This window comes from Tachysurus fulvidraco, chromosome 3 (assembly GCF_022655615.1).
Source record: "Tachysurus fulvidraco isolate hzauxx_2018 chromosome 3, HZAU_PFXX_2.0, whole genome shotgun sequence".
Classification (NCBI taxonomy): Eukaryota; Metazoa; Chordata; class Actinopteri; order Siluriformes; family Bagridae; genus Tachysurus; species Tachysurus fulvidraco.
The window spans coordinates 22,374,249-22,396,194 of record NC_062520.1 but is presented as its reverse complement, the minus strand read 5'-3'; the positions used below and the strand labels follow the sequence as shown (position 1 = coordinate 22,396,194).

Below are 21,946 nucleotides of genomic sequence, written 5' to 3'. Positions count from 1 at the left end.
AGTCAGACTCTCTAACCATTAGGCCACGATTAATATTAATATAAGATTATTGCACATTGTTATTGCATAATGAGGGGAACCTTTAACTGTTCATGAAGTAGATTGTCTGGAGGAAGAAACTGTTCTTGTGCCTGATTGTGCTGGTATTTGGGGCTCTGTAGCACCGTCTAGATGGTAAAGGTTCAAAAAGTGGATGCCTTGGATGTGAGGGATCCAGAGGGATTTTCTGAGGCCATTTCCTCACTCTGGATATGTACAGTTCTTGAAGGGTGGGTAGGGGAACACAGATAATCCTTATCTTAGGTCCCCAAATTATTTTCTTTATATATTTTAAAAATACATTTGTCCTATTTTTACAATAAATGTTATGTTTATTTTATGACTGCATTATTGGGTCAAAAAACAAACAAACAAAAAAACCCTGCAAAAGCAGAACTAATGTAATAGGTAGTCTCCAGAAGAACCGTCAGAGATTTTCCTAGATACCTAAAAAACTTACCCTTTAATTTCATTTAAAAAAAATGCACAAAGGGTAACTGAGATACATCTGCTAGTGCATTATTAAAATGGTTATCTTTCGAAATGTATTGTAAACATTGATTAATCTGACTTATGAAAGAGAGATACTGTAGCTCTCGTGCTACAGTAGCAGTGCACAGAGGTAGGTGCTCCAGGTTAAACATGGCCTGTTCATTTGAGCTCACAATAACACAGACCTTAATGTCTTATTCGAGAAAACAATTTTAGAAGAATGATTTTTTTATGATTATCAATTTTTTTATTGTTTCAATAACAAACGATAACAGATATCAAAATGCAATGCCATATTATTCAAATCTTAAAATAGTAACAAAAAAAGGAAAGGAAAAAAATATAAAAAGAAGGGGTACCGAGCAATACAATTAATTTAAAAAAAGAGGAATTAACAGCCTTGTAAAAGTCCATAGTTTTGACAGCTTCTCGGCTCATAAGTCAGTTTAAAGTTTCAAAATAAGTTTTCATTTCCAGCTTAAAATGGAAAACATTTGTTTGTTTTTTTTCAGACCACTTACATTTACGGACAATGAACTTTCCAAATAAAATAAAAAGATTTCAAATACAAATATGACATTTTCCCATTTGACTTTCCTCATAAAAAAATATAACATCTTTTTTCTGTATATGGATTATGATTCAAAAACATGTTCGACATCAATCCAAAAAAAAAAAACCTAGAGTGCATACAATAATAAAAAAGGTGCACAGGAAATTCTGTATTTATATTACAGAATGTACAAGAATCTGATATAATTTTGTAAGTATGATTTGAAGACCTACATTGCAAGCGCGTGCGTAAGACAGTCACGTGTTCCCGGAAGCGGAGAGGGGAATGTACAGCTGAGTCTGGAAAGTGCGTCAACAACACGGCCGAGGGTTTCTGCTTGTTGGAAAATATGGGGTAGGCCATGCTTAGTGTATTTATACATTAACACTATACCATCGTGTTTAGCATTTTGACAGTTGTTTTAGTGTTAATTGTATTTTTCATGCCAGTTATCCACGAGTTCAGTTGAAACTTAGCAGCTAACGCTAGCTCTAGTGACTTAATCCGTTCTCCTTATTAGCATGTTAGCTGCTCATAGATCCGTCAAACACACTGCTATACAAACATGATTTAAAACGAACAACAACTCGATTCTCTCACTGTTAGGATTACAGAAAGACTTGAATTGTGTCTTATGATTTCTGTATTGAGAGAACACGCCTGTATGACCGAATACGGTTAGATAATTACTGTGAACTTCGTTTGTTATTGTTTAGCTCATGCTACTAGCAACGAACTTTGTTTTAAATGACGTGCTAATGAAGTTAGCTTTCTGCTTAGTCAGCAAAGCTCGTGAAATCTGAACACATTACTGCTATTACTGCCAATAATAATAATAATAATAATAACAAAAAAAGAAATGTTAAATATATGTTTCTAACAAACTGAACATGTCTGAACAAATTGCCTATATTGTATATTTCAGTTGCTCATTCCACACTTGTACATTTGTACATACAATTTGTCTATATTGTGTATATATATGTCATTTTGTTACACTGTGGACCTTCTGTCAGTATAACAAATTCCTCGCATGTGAAAACATACCTGGCAATAAATCTCTTTCTCATTCTGATGTCGTTAGCTAACTTGTTTTAGTATGAATGTATTATATGGTTTAATATGAAGGTTTTTTTTTTTTTTTTTTGCAAGTTTTACAAAAACAAAAGAATTTATTTTAATTTCATACAGGCACTATATCATTTAACGTTATTTATTAAATTTTTCTATTATTTATTAATATAACAGCAACTCGAAAACCAGTGTTAAAGTGACTTTGAATTGAAACCATTTTAAATGGTTTAGGGTGTGTTTACTATTATCTCTCATCTTCAAAAAGTGGGATATCAGTAATTATGGTATGCCAGGCTTGTCATATAAAGTGATTAGTTTTATTCTATAATACAATAGTTTATTGCTATCATTTTGGAAAGTCTGAATGATTTTTGGTCAATATTTGAGTTATGGTGTCATTAGGGGAAGTACTGGGTGTGTCATTTCTAAAAGTAACTCACATTACCATTTGTTTCTTATGTTTTTAATACAGGGCCAGCTGCTGATTGATTTATAGACTTTTTCAGGAGGGACCATCAGCATCTAGTACCATGGAAACATCTAATTTTGCTCATGTCATCTTCCAGAATGTTGGGAAGAGCTATCTCCCTCATGCTGCATTGGAGTGCCACTACACACTCACACAGTTCATCACGCCCCATCCCAAGGATTGGGTTGGCATTTTCAAGGTAAATCTGCTCGGTTTCAGGTTAATTTATCTGGTTTATTGTACATTGCATTGAATTGATTTCCTTGTTGTAACAGTCAGATTTTTAACACCTTCACAAATTTGCCTAAAGTTATACATTTATTCTGTCAGCTGATCATATGGAAGCGGAACAATGTGAAGGCAGCCACACATCAAGCAGATACCCATCAAGAGCTTTCAGTAATGTTCGCATCAAAGCAGAAGCAGTTAAAAGTGTGATGTCTGTAACTTAATACCATGGTTCTTGTTGCCAGATGGGCTGGTTTGAGTTTTTTGAAAATGGTTGCTCTCCTGGGATTTTCATACACAACAGTCTTTAGAGTTTACAGAGAATGGTTAAGGGCAGTTTTGTAGATTTAAACACCATGTTGATGAGAGAGGTCAGGTGAGAATGGGCAGATGCAAAATTTGGCACCAATTCATAAACCCAACCTGCCTTCAGTCTAGGCTGGTGAAGGTGGTGTTAGGGTGTGGGGATTTTTTCATGTCACACTTTGGGCCTTTTATACAAAACCAGTCATCGCTTTTATGACTGCAATAATGTGGATATTTTATACACATACACGATATATACATGTGTACGTATATATACATACATGTATATATACGTATATATACATGTATGTATATATATATATATATATATATATATATATATATATATATACATGTGTGTGTGTGTGTGTATATATATATATATATATATATATATATATATATATATATATATATATATATATATATATATATAGATGGAAGGATGGATGGATGGATAAAAAAATGGGCAAGCTTAAGGATTGCTTCCAGAATGCAGTTATTATTACCTAAAAGATATATTCCAAAGAAGGAGAACTGGCAACTAAAGTGCCCAAGGCTTTTTATTGTGTGTAAGGAGCAATACCTACAGTGGTCTGATCCCACAGAAGAGCTACTGTAGCTGAAACCGCTAATAAAATGAATGATGTTTATGCATTAATTATAATTATAAAGATAATAAAGGTGGCAGAACACAGTGTATCACAGCTTACTGCATATGGGGCTGCATTGCTGCAGACTAGTCAGAGTGCCACTGCTGCAAAATTGTACAGGATTTTTTGAGGATCAGGACTAAGAGTTTAAGGTGTTCACATGGTCTTCAAATTCCCCAAATCTGAATCCAGTCAACATCTGTGGGATGTGCTGGACAAAGTCAGAACCATGGAGGCCCCTCCTCACACCTCCTCACAACTTACAGGACTTAAAGGATCTGCTGCTTACATCTTGGTGCCAGAAACTACAGCACAAATTCAAAGGTCTTGTGGAGTCCATGCCTCAGTGGGTCAGAACAGTATTAGCAGCACAAAGGGGATCTACTCAATATTGTAGTTTTAACCTTGTGGCTGATTGGTGTGTATACAAACGTGTGTGTGTGTGTGTATGTATGTATATGTATGTATGTATATAAATATATATATATATATATATATATATATATATATATATATATATATATATATATATATATATATATATATATATACACATACATACACACACACACGCTATTATCCTTATGCATGATTTTAAAAAATGTCAGTTTGCTTTAGAGGTAAAAACATTAGCTCTAGAACTTTGCCATTGAAAAATGTTTGTTACACATAAGACTGACAGTATGCGTTGCTTCATGTTGGAGTGTAAATTGCTTGGAATGTAGGTGAACATTCACCTACTATCCATGAATGCATGAGAGAGAACTGCTGTAGCTTAATGGCCGTGGGAGCTTTTAGGTATGAATTATAGTTGCTGGCAGGGTAAGCTTAGTGTTTTGGCTTGATCTGCATGCTGCAGTTTCCCCCAGCTGCTGCTGGTTAAAAAACACACAACTGCCTTGGCCACGTTAAGGGAAGCACTGCTACAGAGAGAAAGACTGACTTAACATTTAATGGTTTTTGAGATGGAAGTAAGGATAGTAACTGACAAGATTCAGTGTCTGGGTTTTGGACTGATGAGATCAAAGAGGTATTTTAGAGCCTTGTAGGTTGTGTGTATGAGTGTTTCTGTGTGGTGGACAGAGTTTGATGAAGCCTTTTTACAACAAGTTGTCAGGAGGGCTTCTCCTCCTTTGCAGCTGTGTTGCATTGAAGGCAGTGTTCTTCATTAAGAGCCATGGGATTAACCTCCGGTGAAAACCGGTCTAAGATTCAGCCTTTTAGACTTGGGCTAAATGGCTTCAAAGAAAGTTGTTGATGAGCAATTTTGATTAATGGAGAAACTTTTATGATCTCTGAAACTGCTTCCTGTATGTTTTTATAACCCAGAGCAATGTGGGAAAGGAGCAAAGATCAGATTCTAAAAAGCCTGAATTACATTGAGCTAACTTCATGCACAAAAGATTTATTGTATCTTTGTCACTTACAGCTGCTACCTTATATGTTTTTGTTGTCATTGCCACCTTTGTGGGATCCTGATTGGAGCTTGAAGCCTGTTCTCCAAGGTTGAGGTTTGTGGTGTACAAAATACAGCATTGCCCTGGAGGTACGTACGTTCATTTGTGCCTCTGCCATGCACACAGACCTCCTGATGCAGGAGTAAACCCTTGGGAGGAAGAGCCTAGGTGTTATAAATCCTTCACACAGCCATTGCTTTGCTGAAAGATTGGTGGGTTCTGTGCCAAACACAAAACAATGCCAAAATGGATACCTGATCCATGAGTCATTGGCCTAGAGCTGCGACTTGGGCTCATGACTGCCAGTAGGATGTTATTGCCACCTGGTGTTCAGGGGATGACTTCACACTACCTGAGCTGGGACTAATGAAATGGAGCCCTGTTTGCAAATGGTTGGACTTTCTGACTGCTTTGTACAGCTTGGCTGTGTACGCATTTTACTTCCTGAAATAAGTTTAAGCTAATAACACCCTTCTCTGGAATTTACGAAGTACCTTATTAAGCTATGTCTTTGAGCTTATGATTGCATTTCAGGATTTTCCTTTATGTCCTCAGATAGCTTGTCTGTTGAAATCTTTTGCAATACCCTTTTTGTTAGATGTAGTCTTTTCAATCTCTGGTCTAAACAAATGGCCAATTCCAAAGAGTACCAACCTGGAGCTCTTTGAAATTGGAGCTCTAGCAGAGGCCTGATTTGCAATTTGTGAACTTCATGTTTGGAGCGTCAGAACATGCCACTAGGGTGGAGCTGGCGAACACTGCTTTATAATTATCCTGTCAGAGAAGAAGCAGCAGTCACTGTTGCATCCTGATATATGTTCTTCCCCCAGCTGCAGGTGGATTCAAGTCTGACTTGATCTCATATTTGTTTTTGTCAACTGATTTTGCCTCAGGACCCACATTTGTCCTTTATTATGTCCTGACCCCACAGTAATTAAATTTATTACACAAAATCACCATTTCACATAAGGTTAAATCTTTAGTCTCCAAAACCAAAAACAATATTCACAATCTTCTTATTATTGTATCAGTAATAAAATATTTGAACAGGCACAGCTCATTATGAATAATAATAACTTTTCAGAACATTTATGTAAGTCAGTTCTCTGTTTTGAGCTAAAGGAGAAGCTGGATATATTGATTGTTCTTGACATTTTAGCTCAGAAGGCTTCATGATTTTCTTTCCATAAAATTCCTCACACGAGTAGCTTTTCTGCCCCATTTCCTGTCGTTAATTAAGGGAAAAAAGTTATATGTTTCTAAAATGGTTCTTCTAAAAAAAAAATTCCAATCATGCCTAACAGATTTTGAGAGGTTTGTTTAATATTGACTGCTGGCCTCCGTGTTTCAGTTTCTGTTGTGTTGTATGTCAGACCTAAGCTGTAAACAGAAACACTAAGTGGTTCTCGAAATAAACACCCACCACTAAACCCATTGAAGCTGTTGTCTATGGAACAAAACCTCTACAAATGCAAGTTCATTGGCAAACCAGTAAAAATACAAACTGAGCTTTAATCCTTTATTGTTGTTTAGGACAAACTCAACCCATTCATTTATTTCACACTGGCCCGGATGTAATTCATGCACTGGAACACTGAGCTACATTTGGGTACTTTCTCATTACGGTTACGTAAAAACATTGTGCAAAGATCTGTTTTGGATGTAATAATTTACCTCCAGATACAAGCTTGACACAAATTATTTTACTGAGCATGAAGCTGCTTTTCTCACATCACATTTTAAATGAGTTCATTAAAGTGGCACCAGCGATAACACTTTAGTGAGCTGAAAACACGTCCCATTTAAATACAGAGCAAAAACAGACAACACAGCCAAATTGCGAAACAGCCAAAACATCTGCTGTAAAGTTTTGCTACGGCTACCAACACTATAGACTTAGTGAAATCTTGATCAGATCCCAGTGATTAATATTAACATTAATTAATGAGAATTTGAAATTGACCAAAATTCACACCTCTGTACAACTCCACAAGCAGCTGAATAGCATGAGTGACTTCCTGTGGCGACCCCCACCAGTGATTACGTCAGGTCACAGATGGTGTTTGTAGACAAGGGTGTAACAGCAGGAAAAAAGGTGGCTTGAGTGGGGCTTTAAGGCATCAAGGGAGCTGTTTGCATGCAATCCAGTCTTGGCATGGTTTGCTTGCAATTCACACATGCTTGTAGAAGTCATCCAATGTCTTTGAGGCTGATCATATGTGAAAGCTGGGATGGATAACAGGGCTATTACTAGTACTTAGTGCCATGTATGCAGTAATCAGAACTAGAAAGGCTTTGCCAAGATGTTATTTAGACAAGTCTTTATTTTAAACCGTCCATCTTAGTGAATGTCATAGTTTTGCATTTTGGTGAGGAGATCAGCCACTTTAGCTTTCCTTGGCTGTGAGTAGCTCCATGGGCTTAAATGAGAAGCACACAGAGGTTCAGTTTCGCCCTTACTCACCCTAAACGGGCTTAATGAGTGAGCGGTGTCCAGCGTGCAGTAATGACACTGCCTTTAATGGCTTCCTGTTCTTTACAGGTCCAGAACCCCAGGCTACTCTCCCTTGTACAGTCTGGGGATTACAGCAACATTAATTGTGGTGAACTGCACAGTGTGAGCAGCTCTTAAATATGACCATTTACCAGTGATTATGCATTTGTGGATTTGTACATATGCATGTTAAATGACTTGCTATAGATTTCCTGTGTGCACAGTTATGAGGCAGCAGGCTTGTTTAGGGAGTGTGTATGAGACTGTGTGAGTGCATGAGTGTGAGTGCGTATGTGCACATGTTGGTGTTTGTGCACGTGCGTGTGCGCGCACGCGTCTGCATGCGTGTGTGTGTGTCTGTGCAGACGTGTGAATGTAGGTGTGCACACGTGTGTGTGTGTGTGTGTGTGTGTGTGTGTGTGTGTGTGTGTGTGTGTGTGTGTGTGTGTGTGTGTGTGTGTGTGTGTGTGTGTGTGTATTGGGACCCACAGCCAGTACAATGTGAGTCTGATTTTGCTTGACAGTTTTATGGCAGACGGCTGAACTTATGGATATATTTTCTACGCACCCCCTCATCAGCCATCAGTTAACAACACATAAAATTCATATAATTACATTTTGGTTTCCAGTTTGAAGTATGTGTAAAATTTTCACCTATTTTCCTCTTCCTGTTAAGCCTGAGTTGTAGCCGTGCTCCCTCAACCGAACAAGGTCTTGGCACATGTGGCAGCTGGGAAGAGCCATGTATATCAATCATCCCTCTATAACTCATGGCAGAGTTCATGTGTGTGCACACACCTCTGAGTGTATCTTTAAGGCTTTGGCTTAAAGGGTAACAGGGAAGTAAACAAGTGAGTCAGGCAATGTGTAATACCATGACCATCTGAACATTGCATCTAGTGTCTTTGAATTAGTCGGCACATGTGACCGACTAAATAGGCCTCCTTGTATTTTATAGAAATGCATTGTCTATTCTTGTTTTTTTTTTTTTTAGCAGTAATGGGGAGTTTAATCTACAAATTGTATGTCAAGTGAACCATGCAAAGACATTCATGGATTAACTACAGATTCTTTTAATTTTTAAATGGATCTAGCTAGTTTACCATGTAAAATCCTTTCTCCCATAGGTTGGCTGGAGCACGGCTCGTGACTATTATACCTTTCTGTGGTCTCCTCTACCAGATGAGTACACAGAAGGCACTGCAGTCAACCGATCAGTGATCTTTCAAGGTAACATATTAACACAATGTTGTATTACATCTCTTTCTGACTTTTCTTTAGCTCAGTTGAATGCAGCACTGTGGCTTGGACCCCTTCAGAGGGATATTAAAAGCTTTTAATATCCAAATGACAGATGCAGTAAAATATGGAACACTCAAACTCCCTATTAGCACGCCCAAGTGTTGATGGGCCTGTTTTATAGCAGTGGTTTAGGTCACAGACTGGAAACTTTGTAAAACTCAAGATAAAGGTGCACCAGTATGGTCCGGAGATAGCAGAAAGATATAGTAAAACAATTTATGAGCTAGCACACTTTTAGTTTGCACATGTGAGTTGTAAAACATGGTGTTAAATGGAGGCTACAATTTTTTTTAATCTTTCTCCAGAGGACTTTCTATAAGCATTTGGCAAAATCATCCATCAAAGTTTTCCCTCATTGATGATACAAGATGGATTTGTGTTTATAAATATTTGTACAGGTTACTACGTGCCCAACGATGACGGGGAATTCTACCAGTTCTGCTATGTCACTCATAAAGGAGAGATTCGTGGGGCCAGTACACCCTTCCAGTTCCGTGCTAACAGCCCCACTGAGGAAGAGCTACTCACTGTCGAGGATGAGGGTGGATCAGACATTCTGGTTGTCACCACCAAAGCCAGCTATCTAGAGGTAAGCAAGTCTGTGAGTTTCAGAAAAGTAAAAAGTTGCTAATTCCTGAATATCACGCTTATTTTTTCAGTGCAGATGAAGTGCTGAAGTACATTGCCTAATATAAAACATATGTTAAGTGAGCCTGAGTGAACTACATTGCTTAACTCCAGTTAATTTCCTGTCTGATTCACCTCTCGATGAATAACAAATTGTGTACAGAATTGTTCCTATTTGTCTCTGACTCCATGCATTGTTTTTCAGCAAAAGATGGAGGAGGTGCGTCTGGAAAAGGACGAGCTGCTGAAGAGCATGGCGCTCCTGCAGAAAGAGCGAGATGAAGTGCTGGAGGAGAAAGACAGGATTCAGAAAGAGTATGAGCAGGAGAGAGAGAGCAGTGTCCAGCTAAAGAAAGAAATGCAGGTCAGAGCTTATGATCTCTTCTCCTTGCACCATTTTAAAGTTGGTGGAATGTTTAACATGTATTAAAACCATTTATAAGGTACAGGCTACTCATGATTTAAAATAGCTAAACCAAATGACTCGTACAAAAAAACACCTAGCTACACTATAAGCTACTAAGAAAACATAGCTAATTATATTGATGTACTACAAAATAATAATAATAATACAAAAAAAGCTACAGATACAGGAAAGGCTAACTAGGGGTGAACACTCTTCTGTATAATCTAGCTAACGTTCATGGGCATATGGTACTCCATATCATATGATTACCCTCATAATGTAACCAGCTAGGCAATCAACAAAAATACAGTATGTTGAAACAGATCTGCAAACAAATGTCAGTTGTAAGCCATGTGAATCATAACTCATAAACACTGATTAAATTTAGCCATGGCTGTTGGACAGCTTTGTTTTTTTTTTTATCTGTATTAGAATGCATCCTCCGTAGCTGTATCATGATCCTGTTGTTCTAGAGACCAATTCATATAAGACAGAACACCTATCCCTGTTTCAAACACTAGTACTACAATCACATTCACGTTAAGTTGTGTAAGATTAAACAACTCACTCCACAGGAAAAGCAATTATATGCCTGAAATAAACTCTGAATAAAATGGTTAACTGTCCGTGAAGTTTGAGTCAGTGTCGGAAAGTTTCTTACTAATTTGATTGTTTGTTTGCATTGGCCGTATTTGTTTGTAACTCACTTGTTAAATGGCATTGTTCATGTCATCTCACTTTATTGAGTCCATCTATTCCAAGGGTGTGACACTTATTTTTGTTTTCTGGACTTCCTGCTGGAGTCACTGTGCAAGTCAAATCATCACACTCAATTTGGTTTGTGTATAGGCAAAGGTAGAACATCAGCATAATGTTGGCGAGTGTAAATAAAATTTATAGTACCAAATGTTATAGGATCCAACCGTTTGCCATGTTGACATGGTACTGAACTTTCTATTAACTTTTCTATATAAATTGTACAAAATTGCATGATTCACCAGAGGGTTCCTGTAATGAGAAGTGCAAGGAACAAATTACATCAATGCTTTTAGGCAGTGGTGAAATGTTAAGACTCCGATTTTGCTGAACAGGTAGTTAATTGTTCAAGCCCCAACACCAGCAAGTTGCCACTGTTGGACTCTTGAGCAAGGCCCTTAACCCTACCATATCATGGCTGACCCTCGGCTCTGACCCCAGCTTCCCAACAAGTTGGGATATGTGAAGAAATGTATTTCACTGTAATGTTATTACACATATAACTATATATGAGACAAATAAAAGCTTCTTGAATTTAATTGCAGCTATCATTGAGTGACTTGAAGTGGAGTCTTTAGACGTATACTTGTATGAGCACAGAAGGAAAATTGAGTTAAGATGAGTTTGCCCACCCATTTGTGGCTGTTAATTTTATGACTGCACTTTTATATGTTGTTTTATGTGCTGCTAGAATAAATCTAAAAAAGATTTTGCTCCTGAGAGGATACAGTAATTCCTCTAGAATACAGGGGAATTTTTGGAGGAATGATTTTTGTTGTAATTTATCTGATGGATGTTTCCTGTTGTTTTTATACCTCTTTTTAGTCATCTGATATTAAAAAAAAAAACTATTCTGAAATTTTATTCTGAAATAATTTTAAAAAAGTATGATTTTACAGTACAGGAAAAAGCGGAGAGGTTTAAAATTGAAATCACTGACGTATTGCTGGATTGTGCTGTAATATTTAGATTTTTTATTTTATTTAGTTGTTATTCATTTTTAAGAATACTGAGAGCTGTATGTGTCTATCTTAGGAGCTACAGGTGTCCATTCAGAGCCTACAGGAGGAGAAAGTGGAGGTAAAGAGGAGGATGGAGGAGAACACAGCACGGCTGCTGCAGCTGGAAGAGGATCTTATTGGAGTCACCCAGAAAGGCTTGCAGAAGGAGACAGAATTGGATTGGTGTGTCTTTTTATTTTCTTTCCTTTTCTTTTCTTAAAAATCAACATAGAGTTTTGAGACACCATTCATGTGCTGTTCCATTATGTAAGGTCTGCTACATGCTGCAGCATACTACTGAGAAAAAGACGTGATGATTGCCACTACTGTTTTTTAAGTAATGGCTTCTTCGTGTATTTCAGGTTCTACCACAAATGACATTATAGATTAATTTGGTGCATATTTCCTCGGCCTCATATTTTTAACTGGTTTAAATTTAACAAAACATACTGTTTTTAATCTAGTCAGGTTTTTTGCCTGTTTAAGAATAAAATGTGATTTCTGCCTTCCCTGCCCACTTTTGTGACCAGATATTTTTGTCTGTATTGGCTTTTAGTGATTGTGATATTTATTCAGTTTTGTACAATGTAAGTCATTTATAAGAAGCGGCATACTGCACATCTATGTAATAGGTGTTGGGGATTGCTCTGACTGTATTAGGACCTGTAGGGATGGGTTAGGGACATTTTTGAGACACACTGGGATGTCACATATGTACAGTGGTGCTACACGGCATTGACATTCTGTGTCCTCGATAAATTGTTCATTATCCTGGATACTGTAATATTTTTGCAATACTGTTGAAAATGTCAAGCCCTAACACCAACTACTAGTGATTAGCAAAGATATACTGAACCTTTATACTCTAAGAATCTTATATATATATATATATATATATATATATATATATATATATATATATATATATATATATATATATATATATATATATATATATAAGAATACATACTTATATAGTGTCTGGATAATGTTCCAACTGACAGCCTGAAAGATCGAGTGAAGAAGCTCATGCTTGAGAGAGAAGCACTGGAGTCTCAGCTGAAGAATGAGAAGGATGAGAAAGAGCTCTATAAGGTAACAACACTAACCAAAATGATCATTATAGAGTAATTCAGTGTTTAATATGTTTTAAAGTATCAAGAAGCTACTAAAATGCTGTAAATGTTTTGCCAATGTTTGGATGCATCATTACATGTGATAAGGCATTTTGCTGTAATACTCGGATATCTGGAGAGAAGGAACACTGGTGGCCCACTCTATAGCCAGAGCCAATAAATCTAACCTCTAATATTCTTAAAGCAGACCTTAATTAGGTTTGTGCTCCATTTTGCACAACAAACCACCCCCTGGGTTTACCTGCTCTCAGGGAACAGGCCTGGCTCTGTACACACAGGAAGCTCTACATGGCTCTGCTGCCTTTTTGTGGTGGGCACAGGAACTAGGCGTGACATAGAGCTGTAGCTACGGAAACACAGCTAGGCCCACACCTCATTGCTGTTGCCCCTGGCTGTGTAGGTTAGCCCAGTGCTGCTGGTGCTCTCTTATTGGTCTTATAATTAGAGTTAGGCAGCGCATTTCCTTACAGAGCGGAAATGCAGCCTGGTGATAATTATGGAGTGTTTGTGCTGAAGTGCCACAGTCTGAAAGTCTTAGACAAATGAGGCCACAGGGTTTTCTCTATTTCTCTTTTTTTTGTGTGTATGACCCAGATTCACCTGAAGAATCGAGAGCTAGAGAACACTAAGTTAAGTGCTGAGCTGCAGATGTTGAAATCTGTGGATGTGAATAAGGAGAACACCATTGCACAGCTAAAGGAGGAGCTGGCACGAGCCAAAGCCTGCCTGGCAGAGAAAGACAAGCAGCACCGCCAGCTACTGGCTAACAGTTTTCCCTCGGTAATGTCTACACACCACTGTCTCTTCCACACCAGGTTACCCACTGATTCTGTTGTGTATCAAAATCTAAGATTTTGGCAGATTTTGGAAGCTGACACCTTTTTTGGGTGCCTGTTGTATTAATTCAGGCACAGAGTTTCATACACACTGGTTTTACTTTGGCCCTGCGCCCAGGTATATTTACAAGCGGCCAAGTATATTTTGCCCCATTTAGAAAAAAAACACTATTTATTTATCTATTCCGAGAAATCAGCATGCCTTGTTTCCAATTTGATGGTGACATTATCACAGCTTAGGGTCAGAGGGAGAAAAACGTGTCAAGTGGCAATGCTGAGGTGACATAAACTAATGAGAGAAGACTAGTAAAACATTCTTCTTTCTTATTAGTTTATGATTCTAGAAGTTTGCTTGATAGCCACTAAGTTTTGGTCCCCAAACCCCATGGCATTTCACACAAAGATTAAAAAAAAAATTAAATCTTGGCTGCACTTATTTTTGAAAATTACCAGCAGAATATTGTGAAGACTCAGACATATTTGTGTTCTAAACAAAATTTTACAGGCTGTGTACAGGTGATTTCATGCTAACTGTGAATTCATGCATCCCAGTGAAATGGTTTGAAAGTTTGAATGATTCCGAGCTCAAGCTTTACTAGTACTGATGCCCCAGGTGGGTAAAATAGAGTATTCTGAAAGTTTGTATTTGCTTGCAAGTGACTGCATATTTGTGTGTGTGACGTAAGGAGGAAAGCAAGGCACTGCGGGAGCAGCTGAGGCAAAAAGAGGAGCAGTTGCAGGCCACTCAGCAGCAGGCTTCAATGCTATCTGCAGAGCTGCGGGACTCATCCAGCGCACGGGATCGCAGCATGGCTGAGCTCTACCGGGTCAAACTGGAGGTGGACACACTCAGACAGGGTCAAGCTGAGGCATGGGCCGAATGCAGCCGTCTGGGAAAACAGGTGGAGGAAATGAAGGACTCTGTCATGCAGGAGGCAGTAAGTTGTAGTGCATTATGACAATCCCAAAAACTCCATTTGAGCAATTAGCTTTAGGTGTCAGGTTTTAATTTGCAGTCATGTGGTATAAAAGTTATGTGTCTGCTTCTTAGCAGCGTAAGGAGTCTGAGGATTTGGCTGTGGCTGAGCTGCAGAGAGAAGTGGAAGACTTAAAGCTTAGGTTGCAGATGGCTGCCGAACATTATAAGGAGAAATACAAGGAATGCCAGAAACTGCAGAAACAGGTGGTCAAACTATCTGAACAGCAAGGGGTGAGTAAACACTCCTCTGTATAATCTAATACCCAGTACATCTCTCTGGCAGTGTTGCCAGCTTAACAACTTTTTGACTTTTTTGACCACTTAATCTCAAAAAGAGATTAGTGATAAAGCTAGTGACTTTTGCAACAGATGTTAGCAACTGTCTTGCACTCAACACAGCTATCCAGCTGCTGGTTATATGAGGTGAGAGAGCAGATTCAGTCAACTGCATCCTGACAGAGTTGCGCTTGTGTTGGCTTATGTTCCCAACAACCAATTACTGATCAACATTGTGTCTCCCACCTGCACACTTCTTAGTTAAATTTACAAGTATGAATAGCAAGTAATCTGGGAAATATTCAGAGTACTACTTTCCCTGGAAAAGCCAAGCTCATCTGGTTAACATGTAGAAAATATGTATTAAATAATATTTGAATATCACAGCTGGTTGTGTCAGGTCACTTCATTTCTAATCAGGGCAGGTCAGAGGAATGGTGGAATTTGACACAGATTGTCAAATTAGTTTCAGTGACTAATTTTATGTCCTAATACTGAGCAATTTAGCAGCTGGCTTAGCAGATCAGATCTGGATACTATGTGAATTAACTAATAATTTGCATAGAATATGTGGCAAGCTTCACTACATCAAAAGACTAGAGAAGACAAAAAAGTTCTAGATTTTCTAAACTCGTTCAACATTCCAGTCTATAAAACAGATTCAGCCATCCACGAATAATGGGTTTGATCTCAAGAATGCTTATAAGTAACACATCACTTCATGCTAACAGTAGGTACAATACTAAATTGAAGATCCTTGTTGCTTATATTAGGTGAAGAGGAGTCCTGGTTTAGATGCAGCGACTGGCCCCTTGTCTACCAGCCCTGAGGCCTCTGTGCCAGGTAAGCCTACTTGTATCCTAGCTTAATACCGTCCAATTTGCATATTAACTGTTTATACATATGAAGATATAACCAGTTTTCTTTGCTGAAGATAACAATATCAATAAGCTTGTGTCTCTGTGACAGGAAGCCCAGGCTCATCAGACAACGTGCTGGAAGCAATTATCCAGGGCAAGCTGAAGGGTGTCAGTAAGGATGTGTTTGATAAGAGTGACAAATACAAGAAGTGCAAACAGATGTTGTGTGTAAGTCAGCTTGCTTCTTTAGTATTATCATTTGTATAATGTTTATATTTAATCTTCATGCCAGACATGATCTCTTGGTGCGTCTAGTGCATAAACGTGTGCAATTAGTTACAACCAGGCACCTTGCTTTAAATTGAGCATTTATGGTAGCTTTCAGGCACGTGCTATAGTTCCAGTCATGCTAATAGAATAGATATGTTGTAAATGTGACATGTACTATAGGAGGAGAAGGGGCGCAACAGCATGCTGATGGATGAGCTGGCTAAACTTGAGCTGAAGTGGAAAGAACAGCTGAAGATCAACGAGAACCTAAAGTTGCAGCTGGCCGCTGAGGAGGACCGCTACAAGGTCAGCGCCCCCTACTGTTACATGGTGTAACCTGTGCATGCCTTTAGGAGGCATTCTTTGTTGACTTCTGTTAGACAGGTCAAGGTAACTTGATGGGAAGTAAAGGGTATGGAAAAGGAACTCATCTCCTATACATATACAGTGTTGAGGCATGTGCTTGTATGGCTGCTAGTGGAACTGGGTCTCATGTTTATTGATAATTTGACTGCTGAATGAGGTAGCAGGATGAATTCTTAAGTGTATAGAGCTATAATTATGGAATATGGAATGATCTTAAATGAGCAGTTCAGTCACATGTCCTCAACCCAATGGAGAATACTTTTCACTTACTTTTTATTAGTAAATATTTTTTATTCTTACCTGATGTGTCTATATACATGTTTTTTTTTTGATAATTTGTTGTTTGCCCTACTAAAAGTAAGTTAAATTACCCGGAGCTGTAAAAACAGAGTTGGACTCAAAGGAGTTCCTCTGTCATAACTCTAGAACTTTTGGCACAGTTTTAAGCTTTACTTGAAACACACTAAGTATTATAGACCGCATAATATAACGTTAATTCTGAAACTTCGAGTATCAGTTGAAATCAGTATTCATCTGATATTTGTTTTCTCTAAAACCACTAAGCTTTACGCTCGGTATCTCCAATATCAAATTGCTGGTATCACACCAATACTGATTCTGGGTATTGGATTGGTGCCATCTCTATTAAATGCATGTGTGTATATGTATGCATATATTTGTCAGGCATATTTGAATTACGTTGATGGAAAAACACGATAGTGGAACCTAACACTTTTTTGTAACGATCACAGTCAGTTAGAGTAATTGGTTCAGCAAGGCATTCCCAGGAGTGATAGTAAAAATGAAACAGAACATTTTATATAATGGCATGCTATACAGAAAGATCAGTACTGAAGTCGTTTATTTGAATGACTCCTTCACAAATCCAAGAACTGGACATTTACGTAAACACCAGCAAAACAAACTATAAAACAAATGTACATCTAAAAACCTTTATAGTAAACAATCAATAGGTGCTGTGCCATAAACCATAAATTGTTCTGCTCCTTTGGAAAACAGCCAGATTGGCTTTAGTTTCAAATTCACTAAATGTCTTATTTTATTTTTTTTAAACTATTGTAACTTATTCATGCCAACCAACAGAAACCTGTCTGTGGATCATAACTGCTGCTCTGAGCTGCTTTGTAAATAGAAAGTTGAGACGGTTTTGAGCACTGATCACTTGCCTCTGCACTGCTTCTCTGGTTGTCTGGTTTGACTCAAGTTTTTTCCATCGAATGGTACTGTATCATTGGTTAGCCCAATAGCACAGACAGGGCAGGTTTATAAGAGCACAGAGTGGAGACAGTTTTTTACTGCTGTATACATGAAACATGGAGACAGGAGAAGGATAGATTTTTGATGCAAGACAGCCTAAAGTAATGGCTGGCGCATTGTGGATTTATTTAAACACCAAGTAACATGGCTGAAGGATAGCAGTGCTGGAAGTGAGTTATTCACTGCAAGTCATGTTAAATATTATTTGTAAATGTTAAAGTGCATTCAGGATTTACTTACTTACTTTTCCTCTGGATATTTACACCCCTAGTTTTCACTGTTATTAACACCATATGCACTTAACTAATATTGCATTTCTGTTCTGCTCGTTGCACAGAGCCAGGTAGCAGCCAAGGGTCGGGAACTGAAGGAGCTGAAGGACAGCCTTGTTGCTTTATCCAAACAGAAGGAGAAACTGGAAGGGGTGCGGGTTTTCATTTTTCTTCTTTAAAGGCTTGTGCCAATCTAAAAATGCCCGCAGAGTGCTTGTTTTTTTTCCCCTCCCAGGATCTGGTTTGGGTTTAACGTATCTCTCTAATTGGGGCAGCAGAGCCAGCAAGGCCTCATTTTCCATTCAATTACTCTGGACCACAGAAAGGGATGCACAGCAGCCCAAAAAAAATATCCAAAAAACAGAAAGCACTGCTGAGAGAGGTACCTAAAGCACAGAGCCTGACGCTCCAACTAGCAAAATGACCCAATTTGAGGCTGAGCCTGTAAATTAAATTGGCGCCTGCAGAAAACTTCAGTAAAAGGCAAAGCTTTGTATCCCTTTGAACAGGCTGAGGAGTTTTTAATTAAGGGGCTAATTAAACTGTTTGTGCGAGAGGGTGGCTAGTGCGTCCACAACGCTGCAGCTAAAATACTGTGGCAGATGATGTATTGTCTGGAGCTAAAGATGGAGAGAAAGGAAAACTGATGGAAATCTGAATAGTCGTCAATAAATTGTTTGCTCCTTTAAGGTTTATTTTTTATTTTTTATATTGCCTCTGTTTGGCAGCCCAGCTACATTTAGTAATAGTAAAATTTAAATGTAGCTTCCATCTAGGGTATTTAAATCATATATTGCCACTGCATTGCATTTAGAGTTACCAAGTATTACTTTTGATTCCATTCACTGGCTGAACTTTAATAAGTGTGCCTTTGATTGCAGGAGCTGCAGAGAAGTGCGAGTCATGAGGAAGAGGACGATGACGATGGAAATTTGGATGTAGCGCCAGTTTTTCTGCAGTACCCCCTGCCATATCAGCCAGATGTCCCCTCTCCTCTACTGGTGGCCCAGCGTCCTTCAGAGCTGATGTTTGGAAACCCATACTTATCTGAAAGCAGGGGTCAGTTTTCTGTCCACATGCTACACAAAGTATTACTCTATAATAAAACTGGAATTAAAATACTAAACACATTTATATAGCCGTGGCTATACCTTCAGATAAGGAAGGATAATCTTAGACTCACTTTTGTGTGTCTTATGGTTCAGACAGCGCAGATGGAGAGTTTTCAGATGATCAGATGCCTAGGCTTCCTCCTGTTGGACCTCCATCTTTGGACAGCAATGTGGTGTGCAGCCAGCCTGCCCGCAACCTGAGCCGCCCTGATGGCCTGGAGGAGCCCGAGGAGCAGCCTAATACCGTGAGTGCATCAAGCTTCCACACATTTAACATCAACAACACACCGATTGTTTATTCATGTAGTTCTTTTTTTTTAGGCTATTTAAAATTAATCTTGAATAAGCTGTTAATTAATCCAGGTGCACAAAAACAGAAGAGAATTTTTTAAGGAAAGGGAAAAAGGATTTAAACCAAGGAAGTGTATGGCAAAGTTAATGCAATACCCAGCATCACGTACCGGGTTTTGTGTGTGTTTCTTTGGGTGTCCTTTTATAAATGACTTCTACTGGGCCTGATCAATATACACAGCAGGCCCGACTACACTGTAACACAAATCTGTTACCCAACATTTTATCATTATCAGTGACCTGCACTTAATTTGGTTAGTGTTCCTGCCAGTGAGCAAAGAGTACTGAACCGGGACTTGGAGGGAGCTAGGAATAGAGCAGACAGACTATTGATTGGACAATAAACAAAACAGTCACGAGTTGTCAGACACCTGCCATTTGAAACAAATCCTAGCGAGAATTATCTGTCTACCAGACAGAATGACAATAATTTGCATTATTTGACCAAATAAACGGTGCCGCAAAAGAATATAGAAATTCCTTGTACATTCACAGGCATAGTTATGTGATGAGAAACAGACATGTCCCCTTGACCTGGGTACCGTATCTGTACTGTGCCACATTATCCGGTGGAAAAGCTTTTTATGGTTTCCATTGTGCTCTTTCTGCTATGCTGAGTGGGGATTAGCTGAGCTTGCCAGATCTAAACTTATGGAGGCTCATTAAGGACGTTGCAGCTTGCCTCCAAACACTGCAGCTAATTGAGTAATTCAGCACAGAGAGGAATTGTGGTGCACATCGAATGGTACATGTTAATGCTAATGCTGACTAAGGTAGTAACAGTAATGAGTGTTGTCTGACCTGTGTTCTGTCTCTACAGCAAACCAATACCCAGGCCACGGTCAGCGAGCCACCCACCAACTTCCTCAATGATGGACAAATCCCGTTCTGCTTTGAAAGCAGGTAAAATGCACCGACACCCTGAGAAAGTACCACACAGAAAGTGCTGTCATGTGTCATGATGTTCAGCTCTGCAGGAGTTGTGTTTGTGGCTGAATTAGCTGTACAGGCCACCCACGTCGCACAACACACAGATGCTGTTTTACTGCCTCACTCTCTTGGTTCTCCCGCATCATCAAAACAGCTTATTACACACAATCGCACACATGCACTGTCTTTTATTCGCCTTGGCTATTTTCTGTTGTTTTTTCCCCATCCCGTCACACTCCTCTGTATTTACCATTTTCTCACGCATCAACTTTCTCCTGCTCTCCTACAGTGAGGAGCTGCAGAAGCGCTGTCCGCTGTGTGAGGTCATCTTCCCGCCGAACTACGACCAGTCGAAGTTCGAGGAGCATGTGGAGAGCCACTGGAAGGTGTGTCCCATGTGCAGCGAGCAGTTCCCCCTAGACTGCGATCAGCAGCTGTTCGAGAAGCACGTGCTCACCCATTTTGATGGCAACATACTCAACTTCGATTAGAGAGAAAATCCTCACATTTATATTAAACTAATTTTTTTCGCCTCATAACCGCAGCCGTATGTTACGCTGTGAGTATTTGCTTCTAAGGCGATCAGTTAATTAGCTCATGACTATCTCTTTGCTAAGGATTTCTTTTTAAGCTCACGTTGCCCGTGAGAAAGGAGGGGTACAGTAACACATTCAAGTTTGGATACTGAAAGTTTACTGATTTTTGGGGAGCTATTTATTAGGATGGGTTTCATTGGAAAAGGCTGTAAAGACTAAACTCACTGTCACAAGCATAATCATATAGCCAGTGTCACAACTTAACGTGTGTAACTGCAAGCACTCTCCAGGCTTTAAGAAATATTGTCAGGTATTACCTATTTTTCCCTGTGCTAATCTAGCACAGTTCTGTACTGTCAGGGCAAAATACTAGTTTATACACATTAAGCTAATCATATAATCATAAAATAATTATTTTAGAAAATGCTTTTAAATATCACACTTGAACAGGTCCTAAGAAACTATTTTTTCCTCTATTTAAATCAACTGATACTTCAACGATTATTGTATTTTAGTTGCATGCTTATCCTGTCACTGCACTGAAGTCTGGTTTCAGTCTAAAATATTGTTTTATTTTATAAGGAAAATCGAAGAGCTTCATTTAATAAATTATTCTACTCAGAAGGATAAGATACAAAAATCATTAATCAAACCTGTCCACAGCAAATGCATTGCACTACTGAACATCACCCAGTGCTAGACTTAATCTGTCTCAGTTAACCAAGTTAATGTGTATTTCCTTTGGTTTAAGTTAACAATGTAATGTCTTTTTCTTGTATCTGCGTCTTCTTACTCTGATATACGCCAATAAAGTTTTGTTTGGAACAGTAACTGGTTCTGCTGAATTGGCGGTGTGGTTAGATAAGAGCTATTTAGTCTTAGCTCTT

At 38.6% G+C, this 21,946-nt stretch overlaps 1 protein-coding gene across 4 annotated transcripts; it reads left to right on the top strand.

Annotated features, from left to right (window-relative positions):
• Window positions 1-1,288: 1,288 nt before the first annotated feature.
• Window positions 1,289-21,890, top strand: tax1bp1b (Tax1 (human T-cell leukemia virus type I) binding protein 1b). Of its 4 annotated transcripts, none has more exons than XM_027148760.2 (18): window positions 1,289-1,438; window positions 2,631-2,826; window positions 8,893-8,995; window positions 9,466-9,656; window positions 9,900-10,058; window positions 11,892-12,040; window positions 12,862-12,952; window positions 13,588-13,773; window positions 14,516-14,767; window positions 14,881-15,039; window positions 15,858-15,927; window positions 16,054-16,172; window positions 16,395-16,520; window positions 18,196-18,282; window positions 19,012-19,189; window positions 19,336-19,487; window positions 20,414-20,496; window positions 20,813-21,890. In XM_027148760.2, exons 2-18 carry the CDS (start codon window positions 2,689-2,691, stop codon window positions 21,012-21,014), a joined length of 2,445 nt encoding a protein of 814 aa, XP_027004561.1. In that variant the 5' UTR covers window positions 1,289-1,438; window positions 2,631-2,688; the 3' UTR covers window positions 21,015-21,890. The 4 variants fall into 4 exon arrangements, with proteins under 4 accessions (XP_027004561.1, XP_047666643.1, XP_047666644.1 ...); XM_047810687.1 differs by having other exon boundaries at window positions 16,395-16,544; XM_047810688.1 differs by lacking the exon at window positions 13,588-13,773 and having other exon boundaries at window positions 16,395-16,544.
• Window positions 21,891-21,946: the final 56 nt, after the last annotated feature.

Excerpts from the sequence above, each read along its gene's own strand:
- tax1bp1b (XM_047810687.1), top strand. The coding sequence starts at position 2,689 with ATGGAAACATCTAATTTTGCTCATGTCATCTTCCAGAATGTTGGGAAG. Across the intron at positions 10,059-11,891 it reads AGCTAAAGAAAGAAATGCAG|GAGCTACAGGTGTCCATTCA; the intron begins GTCAGAGCTTAT and ends TGTCTATCTTAG. Across the intron at positions 12,041-12,861 it reads AAGGAGACAGAATTGGATTG|CCTGAAAGATCGAGTGAAGA; the intron begins GTGTGTCTTTTT and ends TCCAACTGACAG.